The sequence below is a fragment of the Lonchura striata genome, chromosome 1, assembly GCF_046129695.1.
Source record: "Lonchura striata isolate bLonStr1 chromosome 1, bLonStr1.mat, whole genome shotgun sequence".
NCBI lineage: Eukaryota > Metazoa > Chordata > Aves > Passeriformes > Estrildidae > Lonchura > Lonchura striata.
Window position 1 is genome coordinate 152037391 of NC_134603.1, and position 16769 is coordinate 152054159.

Sequence of the window (16769 nt, forward strand, 5' to 3'; positions counted from 1 at the left end):
AATTGAGCTTCTCTGCTCTGGGGGCAGATGGCAACCTTTAAAAATGGATTCCCAATGGAAAACTAGACAATGGCATTCTTTGGCCAATTTCCTTTGCTTTCAGGTCAATGGCAGTGGTTATGATTTATGCCTGTGCTGACAGCCACAGACCCATGGGAGAGGTGTGCTTTTCCCCATCCAGATTCCTGGGATTTATTAATCTTTTTTCCTTTGTACCATGGGCTGCTTCACATGCTACCCTCTTCTTTCCATGCTGTTGCCATGACCAAGAGTGTTTTTTCTGTTTTTCCCCAGGGACCCAGGACCATGGTGATGCTTCTGTCCAGCTGCATCCTTCCAGGTCCCAGGGGGAGCATGGGGCAATGAGAAATGGTTTGTAACCCAGGAGGGAAAGTGGTTTCCAGGGTTTCCCAAGATTTCTCCTTGGTGATGTGGATGCTGCCATGACTGTTGTCTATACCATCATCCCTTAGAGACAAGCAGCCACCATCCACAAGGCCAAAAAGTTTGGGAAAACCACATCCAATGCACTGATTTTTTACTTTATTTAGAGAAAACAGAAAAGGTTATTGTGTCACATAAAGGACATTAGTGAAGACACTGCCATATTCAAACAAAATTCTTTTATTGAAAGTGTAATGGAAATTTCTTCATATTGCTTTGATGAAATGAGAGACAGCAGCTGTAGACAAATATGCTTTTTTTTATAAACAAATGCAAATGGATAAGGTAAAAATAAAGCATTTTTTTAACTTGTACCTTTAAGCAACATAATCACAATATATACACAAAGAAAGCTAAAATAAAGCTATGTTGAAACCAAAGCGTTTCAACCAATACATTAGATAATTACAGATTGTGTCAATAAATACCCAGTTTTTAAACTGTTTAACAGGCAACTTTTTACACAGATACTGAGAAGAAAAAAAAAATTATATATTTACAATTCAGTGCCCTGGGGAAAAAAAAAAGAGAAAAAAATATTTTTTTTCTTTTTTGGCACCAACACAAATAAAAAGAATAAATTATTGAAAAAAAAAAATCCACAAGGCAGGAGTCAATCCCAATAATTCATTTTAAAAAAGTGTATATATATATGTATATATAAAATACAGGCATATATTTTATATATAAATATATATATGCAGAGAAACCTAGGAATGTTACAAAATATATTAGTGCCAATAAATACAGAACGCTACCAGACTCTCAACTGTCAGTATTTTTGATGCAGTCTGAAGGATAAGGAACTACCACCTAGGAGATAACCGAAAAGGGGATTTTTCAGTCTAAAGAAACAATGACGACAATGAAAAATAATAATAAAAATAATAATAATAATAATAACAATAATAATAATAATAATAGATATATCCAGGAAATCCTCCATCTGCCAGTAGTATTCCTACAGTCGCCCTGGGGGCGATGCTTTGCAGGAGGAAGCGGCAGCGAGCGCGGGCTCGTGGCCATGGGGGGTCAGCTCCACTCCCAAGTTGACCGGCTCAATACCAGAGAAGATGTACAATTAAATAGTAATAATAAGGATTTAAAAAAAACCCAAGCAACCCACGTTTCGTACGCCAGAAGTTTCCTAAATTGCCGGCAGGTTTGCAGTGAGGCACCCGTTGAAGAGCAGGTATCCAAGAGCACCATCCCTGTGGTCAGGGATAGAAATGGTTCAGCCAATAGGAAAATCCTCAAATCCATTGTTTCGGGGTTGGTTCCCTTGTCTGTGTGTCTCTGCACCCCCAGAAGTTCCCTCCAGCTGCTTCCCAGGGCAGCAGAGCTGGGGACACCAGAACTGTCTCCTCCTCCTGTGCTGGTAATGCCAGGAATCACTCCCATCACCAAATTTTCCAAGGGGGAATTTAAAGTCGGTAGGTATCAAATCCGTTTTGCTTTCTCCATACCACTGGTGTAGGCACTTAGTGTATCACTGATGCACAGATTTTTTTGTCCAGTTACATCTCGTGGCCAAACATTGTCATGCTCTCAGATTGACTTAAATACCAAAAGGCAGCCTCCAGTATCCTTCCTAAACACAAAGATTCCTCTCATTTTAAAAACCAAAAGCCTTCAGTTTTTCAGCTTGGTCTTCAGGTCTTCAAAAACTGTACTCACAGGACAAATAACCCAATAAATTTCATATCCATCTGTTTTGCTTGAATTACTTGATTCACCTATATAAAAATATAGTACAATCAGTGTGACCCACTGGATTTTGGAGCTGTGACATCCTCGGTGCTGGGGAGTCCTAAGGAGCACTTGCTGAGGAGCTTGAGCACTGCTGCTGTATTGGCTTTGCCCTCCCAAAGCCCCCCACGAGGGCAGCCAAGGTCCGTGTGGTTACACCTCCCCACCGCTGCCGACAGTTCCTCTGCATATTCAGGCACCACAATTGATGGGGAAAGATCTCATGGCCAAATCCCTAGGCAATTAAATAAATTATATAAAATAATTTACAAAAAGGGGTTGGGTTTTGTTTCGTGCTAGTATTAATGTTACTTCTTAAATAGTTGAAGGTTTTGCTTGCTTTGCTCTCCACAGTGACATTATGGAGACCAGACACCATTCCCATGTCTACAACAAGGCTGGGAGACACCAAGGGATGTTGCACAAACTCTTCCCTCGTTCCTCCTCTCCCAGACCACTTCTGTTCAGTGTTTTTAGAAATGTGAAGTGAAGACCAAACAGCTAACATCATTCAGACTCAGAAAAACCAGGGTCATCTTCCTCTTGAAGACCTTATTGCCCTTCCAGGTCATCGACAAACCACAGTGCTATTCACGTACTACAGGTAGAAAATAAATAAATACAGATATATTATGCAAAAAAATATGATTGTACACATAATACATCTGAGGTATTACCAATTTAAATAAGATTTCATGCTAGTTCAAGCTTCAGTGGCTAGTTAAATTCTGGAATTTGCAATAAATAGATTAAGAATGATTATGTATATAGTGTATGGATCTCTTCTGTAAACCTCGTCAGATTTAAACGTAAGAGTGTGTTGGGCTGACTCTTACGCAAACCACAAATTTTCACAATAAATACAGCTTCAAAAAGTTGCCTTAAAAAGTTCCTGCAACACTGAAACATTTCTAGAAGGGGCTGTATGGACGACTGGCAACGTTAGCGAGGAGTTTTTCTCAACAGGTCTTTTCGTACAAAACACAAGGAAATTCTTATGTGAAAGTCTTTCTCCCTCCCTCCCTTCCCCACCCCATCATGAAAGTTTAGAAATTTTTGCACAAACAGCGAGAGAACTGATTGTAGCTGCAGTATGTCAAAATGTCCATGTTGTATAAAGACCAAAAATAGTTAATTTGCTTATAAAGTCTTCTGCTGTTGCTGTTTTTTCCTCCTTATATTTGAGTAGCACACCACCCTTTCAGTGAAAGTTTGCCTATCCAACTGTTCCTCCATTTTCCTTCTGGCATGAGTCCTTGCCCAAGCCACACTGGTGTTTCACACTTTCACTGTCTCCATCAGCGATGACTTGATGGCGTCCTCCAAAAGTTGATTGTCTGTGAAAGGGGCTGGGGTTTCAGGGACGGATTCGGACAAACCAATGAGGGACTCCAAGAAACAGGAGCCCTGATCTCCAGCTTGGGGGAAGCCAGGGAAATTAGGCAACTGAAACTGTAACGCTGAGAAGTTATCCAGGTTCTCATACTCCTTTAAGGAGTTGTAAAGAGGTCCCAAGTTATAGTCCGAGAAGGACTGGAAGAAATCCAAGGAATCAGAGGAAAGGCTGAGGTCGGCGTAGCTCTTGGAGCAGGGCTCAGTGGAGGAGGAGGCGCAGCAGGACAGCCCATCGCACCTCACGTGGGCGGCATCCTCCAGCAAACCCCCGCTGTCCTGGTTGGCATTCTCATCCAGGCACTCCGAGAGGTGGGACAAGTGGCCAGGGACAGGCTTGGCCTCGCTGCCATGGTCCTCGATGAAGAAGTCGGTGGGATGGAAGCAGCCGAGGTCATCCTGACCACGCCTGCTCTCTTCCTCGGCATCCGAGTCGTTGAAGTGGAGGATGCGCGCCAAGCCGTCGTCGTCCACGTCCGACTGGGATTTGTCGGAGGGGAGGCTCTCGTAGGGCTCCTCCAGGTCCTCGCTGGGGTGGGAGGAGATGGAGGAGTCTGTCATGTCACTGCTGCAGCTGTTCTCCCCCAGGGCCTCCAGGTCGGGGCTGAACTGGAAGGCAGGTGCCAGCGGCACCGCACGCTCCTCCAGCGAGCCCTTCCCTGCCGCGCATCCCAGCGGAGGGAGCCGCTCCCGGAAAGGCGGCTCGGCCTCCGCCACCTTCTCGCTGCTCTGCTGCTGCTTCTCCAGCTCCAGCTTCATGATGGTGTGGATGAAATGCGTCTGCACGCGGGCCTGGTTGAACTCGATCCTGCCCTCGGTGTTGCCACAGCCATCCTTGGTGCAGCCACAGGGGAAGGAGGTGTGATCCATCTGGCAACGGGGAGAAGCAGAGGGGGAGGGTTAGGATTGAACCCAGTGGCATAAAACCAAAACTGCCCGTGACTTGTCTGCCCTGAGAAACCAAGTAACAGCTCAGGGGTTTAAAAGCAGGAAGAAAAAAAAAAAAAAAACAAAAAGACACCCTGTTCTTCTGAAGAGGAGTCACAATAAGCTGGATTTCAGTACAAATTAAGAAAAAAGATTCCAAAAAAAAAGCAAAATATAAATGTCCAAAAGGAGACATAAGGGAGCAAAAGTGGTTTTTTTCTTTATTGCTGTTTAATGATTTCACTATCTGATGTGCAGCAGCCGCTAGAGGGGGGCTGTGACACACACATGGAGCAGCCATGTGCACCCACCTCCGCCACCCCCAGCCTCCAAACACAGCATCGAGGGAGAAAGCAGCGCCCGGAATAGGGAATGAGGCTCCCTAAATACAGCTGGGCAGGCACCCGCAAAAAATACCCTGTAAAATATAACTCACTAATTGAATACACGGGGATTATCCCGCTGTGCAGGTGGCCTGCACAGCTCCGCTGTGGGCTGACGCTCAGCTGACACTCCCACGTTCCCTGAGCGCACTGCGATTTGTGACACACACCAGAAGAAAAAGGAATGAAAAATAAAACCTGGGGGAAGGGGAGAAAGCGCAGCCTCATGTGAGGAGCAAGGAGCTCTTCCTTGCAGACATTCCCATGTGGCCCACCTCCAGCAGGAGATCAAGCAGGTATGGATCTCATGGGGACGTACAGCGGGGATATTCTCACTGCAGCGTGGGGATGGCAGTGTGTGTGATTTGGGAGGAGAATGCTTTCAAGCAGTGCCTGCCTTGCAGCCTGAGGGATACTCCAAGAGCTTTCCTCACCACCACGCACAGGTGGGAGCAGATGGATTTACAAGCTGCCTCAACTCTGTCCAACTTGCCCACACCCCCCTGCTCTAACGCACAGCTGGAGCCGCGGCGTTCCCCCGTGAACCCAGGGGTGAGGCTGTACCTGACATTTAATGCCTGCCAAGCTGCAGCTGCAGGTCTCGGGGTCGCAGACCTCGCGGCAGTCGCAGCCGCAGTCCTCCCGGGACAGGCGGATGTTGTGCAGCTCCCGCTTCTCCTCCTTGTCGATCTTCTTCACCCCCACGGCCTTCAGCAGCGCGCGCCTCTTCTTGGCGGGGTAGGGCTGCAGGAAGAAGCCGTCCTCCAGGTCCACGTTGCTGACGTCGATGTCGTCGTCGGAGATGTCCTCGATGGTGAGCTGGTTGGCCTCTTCGGACTCCTTGGTGCCGTTCATGGTTAGCTGAGGGCAAAAAATGGACAAAGCATTAGGAGCTTGTTTGGGACTCAGAGCCATTGGAACCCGCAGCTGAGGGGAAACAAGGAAGGAATGACCTCTTCCAAACAGTGGCCAACCTCAGGATTAATACCTAAGTCAGAGCCCACAAAAAACTGACACCTGACTGGGGATGTGTCCTGGGATATCAAGGATGTAAATCAGAAATGAAAGTCTCAAGTGGATCCCAGGACAGAGACGTGCCACCAAAAGAGCAAAAATTCTTCAGTGTCTTTTCACTTTTCAAAGGTGGAGAATTAAATGAAAATCCCCCACTGGAGCCTGTGTTTTTTGGAGAACCAAACTGAGAGCTAAGGATTGATGCCCGCAGGTCTCAGAGGCTCTTACTTAAAAACTGGCCAATTAACCAACAGCATCCACCAGCTCCTCATCCACCCAGCCCCACGCTCCTCACTCACTTTCCACTTCAACGCTTCCAACTTCTCCTCTTTTAATTTCTCTTCGAGTTTGCCCCGACGGACGTTTTCCTGCTCCTTTGAAAACTCTGCCAGCGTGAACTGCCGGGAGGAGCTGTGTTTGCTCACCATCCCCAGGGTACAGCCCCCACGGCTAGGCACGCTCGTGAAGCCCTGGCAGCGTGGGAAGTAAAACACAGTGACCCGGTCAAACTCCACATTGTTCTTCTTTAGTCGCTTGGATTTCTTCAGGATTGACGTGGCTAAAAAGGGGAGAAGGAAAAAAAGAAAAAGCACTGAGTCGGTGCTGCCGTGCTGCAGATGGAGCAGAAATATTACAAACAGGTAAGACTTGTAATTACTCTCTCAAGAGGAACACACTTGGACAAGGCTACAATATCACTTGGTGTTGTTTTAGGAGCTAACACTTCAGAGGTGGGATGAGGATGGAGAGAAAGCTAAGTCAAGCAGTCAAGCCCTGCTGCATCAGAGTCACCGATGAGATTCACCCTACGAGGTGGCTGCTGCTTCTCCTTCCTGCTTGACTTCCCCCCGGAACATCCATTTGCTTATTCTTTACATGTGGCAGAGCATAATGAACAAGCAGCCAGCCATCCTACACATCTGTCTCTCTAAATCCACTCTGCCCCATGCTCAGGAGCCCCTGGTCTGCACCTGGCAGACCATGGTGTTGGCATTCCTAGTGCTTCAAGCTTTTGTGGCAGGGCAGAAAATAGCCCAAACGGCTGTTTCTTCTGGTGCTTCCTTTCACCATCCACTGGGAGGAACTCTCAATCTATGGTTTATTCTCAAGAGACTCATTTGAGAGCAGCTGCAAAGATGTTAATCTTTGTGCAGGTGATCCCCGGGTAAACATGGCAATACACGACTCTGCTTTATCTTAAACTGCTGAAACATGCTACACATCACTGAGAGCAGAGCCTCTCCAGAGATACCTGGCCCTGCACAGCTGCACATGCAAACACAGGAGGTGGAGGGGGACTAATGAGTCAGGGCAGGTTCAGAGTCACCGAGTTTCCACAAGTGTGGCCTGCCAAGAAAGTAAAGCCAGGCACAGCCGCATGAGTGTGGCAGGATCAAGAGCCAGCTACACCCCAATTTGTGGTGGGGAGGTATTTCTGGTCCCATTCTCTGCTAGTGCAGGGGTGCCTTGGTTGCCTTAATGGAAAAAAATACCCCAGAAAGGATGGGTGACTGCTGCAGAGCTGGGATCAAGCCCTGCTCTTTGGGAGGCAGAGCCACAAGCAGCCCTACAGTGGGACCCAAGGAAAAGATTGCAACAACCCACGGGGTTCAGCTGGTTTGGTGGGCCCCAAAGGCTGTGAAAGTGCAAGAATGGACAGTTAACTGCACCCACATTTCACAGGTCTCACTTGCCAAAATATTGTGTCTCGGTTTCAAATGAAAAAAAAAAAAAAAAAAAAAAAGATAAAAAAGAAGTGTTCACCCAGCTGTGTCAGCAGCTTCTGCTCAATAGCTGGGGGTTCACACTGGGTCCTGCAGTCACTCTGATCATATCTTTGCACTGTGCGTTGCATTTTCACAATAACCTTGACTCAATCTCCTAAAACATGAGCTCTTTATCAGAAGGCAAGTTAACCACCGCGATCATCTATCGGCCGAGCTGCTGCACTTTGGCATTTGCTTCTCTCTCCCTGCACCCCTCCTCTGAAATTGTTTTCCCATTCCTGACCCTTTTCCAATTGAGCCAGAGAATACAAAAAGTTCATTGTTTTGTCACAAAACCTGGGAAGACAAGCAAGAATGAGACTCTTTATTATTACAAGACTTCTAAAGCCTTTTCAGACCACTGCATGTTTGTGTATGTCTGCTAAGTGGACCTTAACTGTTATATACAGTGGGTGTTCAGTATAATTTACTAGGTTGGACTATTTCTCCTCCATGAAGATGTTCTTCTATTGTACTTTTTATTCTTCCCTTCACGAGGCAGATAAAGGGCTTTACAACACTGCCTTCTGTGTGTTTTCCTAAAAGCTCTCAAAACTTACATTGCTGGGAAAACAAAATAGCTTTTATCTGTACTAGCAGCAGAGGCAATGTCAAACGTGTCATGTTCTTTGGCAAAGTACCCAATTTACGTAGGAAACAAGTTCTGAAATGGTAATTACGCTACTGGTTAATAATTTTTTAAAAAGAGCATTACAGGCCTTCTCTGTGTGATTAGGTGTTGCCTGTGAAACAGGGAATTGAGGGTTGGTGGGATGGTCCTGCAGCACAGGCTTGGAGACACCCACATGCCTCTGCACACCCATCCTTGTGTTTCTATTCCTGCAAATCTGGACTTCAGCAAAAATATTCCAAATGAATAATAAATACTGGAAGGAAGTGCTGAGGAAGATCACTGTGAGGAGGATGGATGTTTCCAAATCAGTGTCATGACAGGTAGCAGGTGCCACAACCACTTCTAGCCACAAAGGTGTACCTCAAGGGGGTCTGTGTGTGGTGATGACCCACCACCACCCTACAAAAAACCCCTGCAGAGGCACGGCTGATCCTGGGAAAGCCAGAGGTACTCACGGGTGAAGCTGGACATTAAGGCAGAGCTGGGCTTGGGCTCTCCACGGGAATTCTCCTCATCAGTGTCCCAGCCTGAGGATGCTGAGGAGGAGAGGGGGGAGCAGGAGGAGGAGGAGCAGTAGGTGCTGTCATCCCCCAGCTCTTCATACTTCCTTTTCAATACTCCGCTCATGGTGGCGCCGTTTTTGTCATATAACTGGAAAACAAAGGAGAAAACCAACATGAAGCCAGGGAAATCTTGGCAGTTTTTGGTGATGAGCAGGACAGCTGTGACCCCCAGCAAGGCTTCCCCATCAGATCCACGTGGCCATGCAGATGTGATTCCCAAAAAGTGATGCCCCTAAAACACCGCGCCTTGCTACACTCGCTGTGCACACCTGTGAATTTCTCTCCCATTTCACAACACTGCAGAAGAAACTGACTATCCCAGAAAACAAACTGTCCAGAAACCAATCCAATCAACACAAATGTCATCAAACAGTAAGTATTACATTTTGCTTACTAATTCTTCTATGTTCACTCCTCACCCAGATCGCTTTCTATGCAGTTACAGCTTTAACGTCTTGCTAATTACAAAAATAAGCCAGTTTGCAGAAAACAATCTGTTGGCATGATTTACTTGCTACAGCCCCCCGGGGAAACAGACTTATTAAATGAAGCACTGAAATACAAATATATCAACTGTGAAGAACAGCCCTTCTCCTCACGGTGCCTTTCATAGTCAGTCCCCCATTCAATAAGCTATTCTTGTTTAGGCTGGGTTATGTATCAAGCATAGAAGCAATTAAAAACAACGCAGCTAATTAAAAACAAAGCAGCTCTGTACTTGCCTAGATTCCTAAATTTCCTGCATGCTTTGCCCCTGCTCATCTTAAAGGAAAAAAAATAAAAGAAAGCCAAAAATAACTGTGTCGCATCTTTTAAACGGTGCTTTTATAAAGTTTGGGAGATGGAAAAAAAACACAAACACAAAAGCTAGACTTTGTCTACAGTATGTTTGGGCAATGCTCTCAGGCACAGGGTGGGATTCTTGGGTTGGTCCTGTGTATAGCCAGGAGCTGGGACTTGAACATCTTTGTAGGTCCCTTCAACTCAGGATATTCTATGATTCTAATGGACATCAGCACCCACTCAACCTGGGATGCTCCTGCACTGATGATGGATCATTCCACCTTTGAGACTCCAGCAACACCACCCCAGCTCCCCCTGCTCCTGCAGAAGCCACTGCCAGCTGATCTGGGAGCCAGTGAGCCATGCCCAGAGCTGAGAGCCAGGCTGCTGCCTGAGGGGTGCCTTGCCCTGACCCCATCCCACCAGGCTGTAAGGCACAACCACGGTGGGAGGGAGGCAGCACCAGCCCAGGAACTCCTTCCAGCAAGGAGGGGACAGCCCCAGCAATGTGGGATGCTACCAGCCACCCCATAATACTCAAAAGCTAAAGCATCCCTAGAATCTGAATAATCTGGGACAGTAGACAGCCCTGGGATGGTGAGAGTGAAGATACAGGGGTGCCAGACACCCAGTCCACATCCCCTCCCACCACACGAAACTTCTCCACCAGCCAAATTCATCCTTTGCAACCCAAACACTTTCTCACTCCGCTTTGCATGTCTGAAATTATGCCTCTGAAAAAGAAAAAGCAAAACAAAAAAAGCACTAAACCTGCCCTTCTGACAGACCTGAGGAGGCAGCACAGACACCACATCACTTGGAGAACCTCCCCACTGTGGGATTTTCAGTGTCCCGACAGCACCAAGCAGTATCATGTTGCAGGACAGGAGCACACAGTTCCTTCCAAGTCCTGCACCAACCCTCCCTAATTATGTTTACCACCGGCTTCCCAGGAGACAATAGTCACCTTAAAGGTCAAAAAAGTCCCTGGCTGAAGCACTTCTGTGGCCTGGAGGAGTTAATCATTCGCTGCAAGGCGTGCTTACAGGGGCAGTCCCCCTGAACCCGGGGAGAAGTGATCCCTCCATCCCTCCTCCTCCTCAACAGACCTGGAGCTGCAGGTGGTTTTGCCACAGAGGGGTTGTTGTTTTGTTGGCCTTAATCCAAAATAGATGCAGAGAAGGTGGATTTGGCCACCCTCCAGCCCCAGCAGCACATGTCCTACCTGACACCTGGATTAACTCCTTTCCTGCCTGCTCCATGGCAAAGCTGAGCTCACAGGTGGCCACAAAACAGCAAATAGCAAACTTTTTATTTGTATTATTTTTGTGTATGTGCCTCCTGCTCTGTCTCATGTTTGCTTTAAGAAACAACCAGGAGCAATAAAACTTTCCAAATCCATGGAAGGGGTCTAAATCAAAGCCTGGGCTGCTTTTCGTTTGCAGAGGTTTGCAGACCCCACTGTCCACCTAGAATGGGAAAAAAATTTGAAAACAAACAAAAAAACAAACAAACAAAAAAAAACAACCACAAAAAAAAAAAACCAACCAAAAAAAAAACACATGTGGTTTGAAAGAGCATCAGTTTCTGCTGCAGAGAGAATGCTCCACAGGACAGTGAGGGATGCCACTATAGCCAAGGGAGGGAGGAACCAGCTCCCTAAAATGCCTGTAGGACACATTTCCAACAGCAAACACCCTCAGAGATGCAATCCTGACCACATCCAAGTCCCGTGGGAGACACTGGAGGCTGCTGGAGCAGCCAAGGTCACGCTGCTGAGACAGGGATAATTCCCAGGGCTGGACCAAAGATGCAGCAGCCCTGATGCTCAGGTCACCTGCCAACCCAGCATCCCATCAGGGGCTGCACCACATCCCCCCAAAACATCCCCACAGGGAAACCAGAGCTCTCCTGCAGCCAGAGAACCCAGCTAACACAAACACCAAGCCAGAGCCAAGGCAAGCTGTGCATGAGATGGTGCAATTCTATTTATTTATTTTTTTAAATACTATCACCAGCCAGGAGGATGAAGGGAGGTTTGTGCAGCTCCCCATCCGTGAGAATGAGCCAAATGGATAGGGGAAAAAAACCACTTCTGGCACGCTGTCTTCTTCAAGACACCTATTGTTTTGTTAATGCAAAGGAGGCATTGTGCAAACAGGATTGCCAGCTAATGGGAAAAAGCTGGTGAACCTGCTGCCCACCAGCCAAAATATAGTGATTTTCTCCTGTTACACCTTCCCCCTCAGTGCTGATTTATGGCTGTGAGGTTTTCCAAGCCAAATTTTCAAATCCTTCTGAGGAGAGACATAGTGGAGCTTCACCCATCAGTGTCTGCTTCTACCCTACTCCAAAAAATCCTCCGGATGGGCATTTTACTGCCAAAGCCAGGATGATCCTCTGCTCCCCTCCTCACCCTGGCATGTGGAGACAGAATTCACACCAGCAGTTTGGATGCTGCCATGTCGCCAAGGCCACTGGTCACTCAGCCAAAAAAGCCCAGAGGCCCATTCAGACACAATGAGGATATTTTAATTGCAGTAATTTTGCAAAGAACCTTAAACCCACATTGGTGCCTTAAAAGCAAGTCCCAAAAATGTTCACAGCAGCATGGAAAAAATAAGTATCTGTATCGGAGTTTGCCATTGCAAATCTCTGCAGGCACCACTGAGTGCAGGATTTTACCACCTTCTCCTTCTTTCTTTATTTTTTTTTTTTTTTTTTTTACATAACCTGAAATAAAATAATCCTATCTTCCTTTCAGATGCCAAAAAAGACATTCTGTTCTTGGCTAAGACTTCTTACTCATCTATTTTACTGAAAACAGCTTTTGGAACAAGTACATAATGCAATGGATCAAACCCGCAGGAATTCCTCTCTGGCACCAGAACTCCCACTATCCTGGGAATACTTTCTAACAAATATTTAGCCCAGATGTGCATTCCTTTCTTTCTCTCTCCCTCCTTTTTTTTTTTTTTTTTCTTTTTTTTTTTTTAAGCATTAAAATTTGGGTGGGGGGAATAGGAGGGGGCAGTCCAGTTGGGGGGAAGGGAATCCAATCTGCAAAGTCCCATTTCTGGCACCCAGCAAGTTGCAGGGTAAAGCCCTAATACACTGGAATGCAAGGAATTAATGTTTTAACTATCCTCCTCTTGGACGACGTCTCAACAGTAAATATTTTTGAGTAATTTAGATTTAAGAAGGTTTGGCATTTGTTTAGCCAAGTGCAGAGGGAGGCAACTAAAAACCCCTAGCAGTGTCCAGTCTCCAGGAAACTGCACAAAGAGGCACCGTGGCTTTGGGCAGAATTGTGAGGAGGAGATGTTTCAGTGTTGTGTTTTGGGGCTGTAGTTGTGTTTTGAAGCATCGGGCGATCTCAGCAGTGCAAGCAAAGCAAAGCAAAACTCCTCACAGCCACTCCAGCAGCTGCCTTTGCTTCTGCCGCAATTCCCATGGTATTGCAGGAGAACACCCAGGAGCAAGAATATTTCAAATTTTGGGGGTTGGTCGGTGGAGCATCCTAAAGAATGGAAGGATCCTGATCTGTGCATGAGTTATTGAAGGCAAAGTTTCTTTTACCAAGCGATTTAGGCAACACCGGAGAAACAACAATCCCTCTGACCACCACCCCCCCCCCAAAAAAAAAAAAAAAAAAACAACTCAGCACGGTGCACTAAAAGTGTTTGATTTGCAGTGACTTTGTGAGCTGGTTTGCTGACTAAAGCTCAGCCAGGAAGACAAAGTGGACTTATTCCAGCACACCAAGGTGGACTTTTCCCAGCACAGCGGGACGAGGGCTCGGGTGCTGGGACCGTGCTGAGCCGTGAGTCAGAGCGGCTCCCGCTCCCTCCCCCGGAGCCGCAGTGGCTGTGCAGGTCTCGCAGGAGTAAATATTAGTTTAAAAAACATCACCGCATATTTTAGGCAGGTACGGCTCCGAGGGCAGCTCGTGGAGCAGCGCTGGGGGACTTGTCGGGGTTGGGGTTTGTTTGCACGCTGCTGTTTCTTGTGGGCAAAGAGATCTCGGTGTGAGAATCCCCAAAAAGTGCTGCGGAGCTGAGCTTCCCTCTCAGCTAGCCCAGAAACGCGATGTCCAACAGCAGTGGTGATCCCAGTAACACTTCAGGGTTATTGAATAATCGCCACGCTATCAGTACTGTTTCATTGCTCAATCATTTAACTATTTTAATTCTTTGCATATTTACTTAAGTGGTTTCCCCTGTGCCGCCGTGACAGCCTCCCGATGACAGCACTTCCCAATTTCGGGGCTGACTGGAGCCAAAGGGAGCGGGATCATCCCACCAGGAGCCTCCAGGGGACAGTCCCACGCGTGTTCCCTGCCACATAAAGCTGTGCTTTCCAGTTCAGACCAGATTATTTTCACCCAGCTGGGTCTAAGGTTTCATAACCTTGCTCCGGTTAAAAATAGCCTCTGCCTACTATGCAATGGCAAAACCCAAAGTACGTCGTGCTGCGGAGTGGGAGCATGAATCAGTCCGTAGCACCACGAGTTTATGCTCCTGTCAGAGACTGAACAGGCAAAACACCTTCCCCGGAAGGAGCAGCAGAAGTGTTTACTCCATCTCCTAATTTTTGGAAGGTCACAAAGGAAAAAAAAAAAAAAAAAAAAAAAAAAAGGCTTGTCAGATTTTTCTACCAAGCCCTCACTTCTTATTGACAGACTGAAAGGTAAATAAGAAATTTCAACAAATACATTAAAGGTTATCTGACACGGCCCAAAATGAAAGGAGGTTCAGATGTACTCGGCGCAGATTGTGCTGTAACAAACAGGAAAACAGCGAAGTGTGCTTTGTCTAGGAAAATCCTCTATTTGATCACACCTCATGAATAATTCACACCAGGTTTCCATATTTGTCCTCCTGTAGGTACACGCTGTGCGGTACCTTCCCTGCTATATATACGCACGCATTTCCTGCGCTGAATTATTAAAGCCTTTGCCGGGAGCTGCGGAGTCTCTCCGGGAGGAGAACAAACCCAACCATCCTGAAAATAACCCCTCCCCCCCACCCCACACACACCTGGACGGGCTACATCTGCAAACTGTTCAGCAGAGCGAAACTAAAATAATTGTCATGAAAAAACAAAGTAATAAAATCAAATAATAATTGGTGATCGATTCCTGATAACAAATGATAAGATTTAACCTGGCAGTGCTGGGTTAAGGGTTGGACTCGGGGATCTTAGAAGGCTTTTCCAGCCTTTAGGATTCCCTCATTCTGTGACTTCGAGGTTTGTAAAGGCCGTGAGGGTTTTCTCTCCATCCATCCCACCCAGGCGTTGGCATTCCAGGCGTTAGTAAGGCTGAGCTGCTTTAGGATAGGGCTGTCCCTGTGTGCCAGCCTCTTCCTACAGAGACATTATGTAACTCGGAGGTGACAGACACTTTTGAGGATGCCGGGGATAGAGGAGGGAGTGGGGGGCGCAGACAAAAAAAAAAAAATTACACAAAACCTGTGAAAACTTAGTAGCTGGGGGCGGGAGACGGGGTATCCTTTTTGGGATTTTTTTTTCCCCTCCTTTTTTTTCAGGTGGGCTGTAAAAGCCGCGATGTCTTATTTCGGGAGGCTGGGGGTGTGGGGGGTGCCCCGCTCCGTCTGTCCGCCCGTCGGTCCCTCCGTGCGCCCGTCGGTAGGTGTTGCTGTAGCGACGGGAAAGCATCCCCAGCCGGGCGGATTTGGGGAAGAGCGAGCCGGCAAGGCTCCCCCCGCCACCCCCCCAACCTTTCTCTCAACATCAAAAAATTGGAACCGCGGCCGTGGGGATGGAGCCTGGACTTACCGGAGCGGGGTGAGGGGGGAACTCTGCGCTACTCCTAATAAATATGATAAAGCTGCTCGGCCGATGGCAAAGTGCGCGGGGGCGGCTCGGGGGGCGCAGCAAACCCCCATCCCTTCCCCCAAGGAGCGCCGTCCCGCTGCCCCGGCGGCTCCCGGAGCTTCCCGGCGGCTCAGCCCCAGCCGCAGCCCCGCCGGCTCCGCTCGCCCGCGGGCAGGAGCAGCGCGGCCAGACGGCGCCGGGGCGGCGCGACCGCCGGCAACGCGCACCGGGCACCGGCGGCGACCCCGGCCGGCGGGACGGCTCCGAGCGGCTCCCGGCCGCCGAGCCCCGCGCCGGGCAGGCACCGCGAGCGGACCCCGCACTGCCAGCCCGCGGTGGTGAAAGGCGAGCCTGCCCCTCGCCGTCTCCCCCCATCCCCATCCCGGCGCCGGCTGCCCGCGGCGGTCCCTACCTGCGGCGGCGGTGTCGGCGCGGCGGCTCCGGCTGCAGCGGCGCTGCCTGGCGCGGCGCCTCCCGCTCCGCTGCCGGGGCCGGGCCGGGCTGCGCCGCCCCGCGCTGCCCTTTTCCGTCAGTGGAAAACTCCGGGCTCTGACGCAGGCGGTGACAGGAGCGGGGCCGGCCGGCCCGCCCGGCTTCCTGCCCCCGCCGGGCGGGGCGCTGAGTCAGGAGCGGCGGGAGGCACCGCCCCGCACCGCCCCGCACCGCCCCGCATCTCCCCGCACCGCTCTGCATCCTTCCGCATCTCCCCGCATCTCCCCGCATCCCCCCGCACCGCCCCGCACCGCCCCGCACCGCCCCGCATCTCCCCGCATCCCCCCGCACCGCCCCTCATCGCTCCGCATCTCCCCGCACTGCCCCGCATCTCCCCGCATCTCCCCGCATCCCCCGCACCGCCCCGCATCTCCCCGCATCCCTCCGCACCGCCCCGCATCGCTCCGGACCGCTGCGGGGGAGCTGCGTCCCACAAGTTGAGGAGCCACAGGGACAGGTTGGACCCCAAAGTGGGTCTGAGTAGCATACAGGGCTGGGGACCCCAAAATGGATTTGGGTCCCACGGGGAAGTTGCTGCCCACAAGGGATTGGGGAGCCCAAAGTGGGTGTGAGTAGCACGGAGGGCTGGGGACCCCAAGTGAGAATCCAAATGGATTTAGGTCGCAAAGAGGGGTACCTATAATACAAGGGCTTGGCAAGTCATGGGTACCACTTGGAACCCCAAGTGGTCATGGGGCCCCCAAAATGGATTTGAGTCCCTTGTGGAAGCTGTGTCCCTCAAGGAGCTAGGGAGCCACAGGCACAACACAGACCCCAAAACACA

General features: G+C 49.1%; 1 protein-coding gene across 2 annotated transcripts; it reads right to left on the minus strand.

The window, feature by feature from the left end:
- Positions 1-608: 608 nt before the first annotated feature.
- Positions 609-15979, minus strand: CSRNP1 (cysteine and serine rich nuclear protein 1). Of its 2 annotated transcripts, XM_021555292.3 has the most exons (5): positions 15906-15979; positions 8765-8960; positions 6209-6468; positions 5460-5756; positions 609-4455 (listed from the first exon to the last, which is right to left on the minus strand). In XM_021555292.3, exons 2-5 carry the CDS (start codon positions 8934-8936, stop codon positions 3472-3474), a joined length of 1713 nt encoding a protein of 570 aa, XP_021410967.1. In that variant the 5' UTR covers positions 8937-8960; positions 15906-15979; the 3' UTR covers positions 609-3471. The 2 variants fall into 2 exon arrangements, with proteins under 2 accessions (XP_021410967.1, XP_031359644.1); XM_031503784.2 differs by lacking the exon at positions 15906-15979 and having other exon boundaries at positions 8765-8987.
- Positions 15980-16769: the final 790 nt, after the last annotated feature.

Excerpts from the sequence above, each read along its gene's own strand:
- CSRNP1 (XM_031503784.2), bottom strand. The coding sequence starts at position 8,987 with ATGTTGGTTTTCTCCTTTGTTTTCCAGTTATATGACAAAAACGGCGCC. Across the intron at positions 6,469-8,764 it reads CTTAATGTCCAGCTTCACCC|CCACGTCAATCCTGAAGAAA; the intron begins GTGAGTACCTCT and ends TCCCCTTTTTAG. Across the intron at positions 4,456-5,459 it reads TGGCAGGCATTAAATGTCAG|ATGGATCACACCTCCTTCCC; the intron begins GTACAGCCTCAC and ends CCCCGTTGCCAG.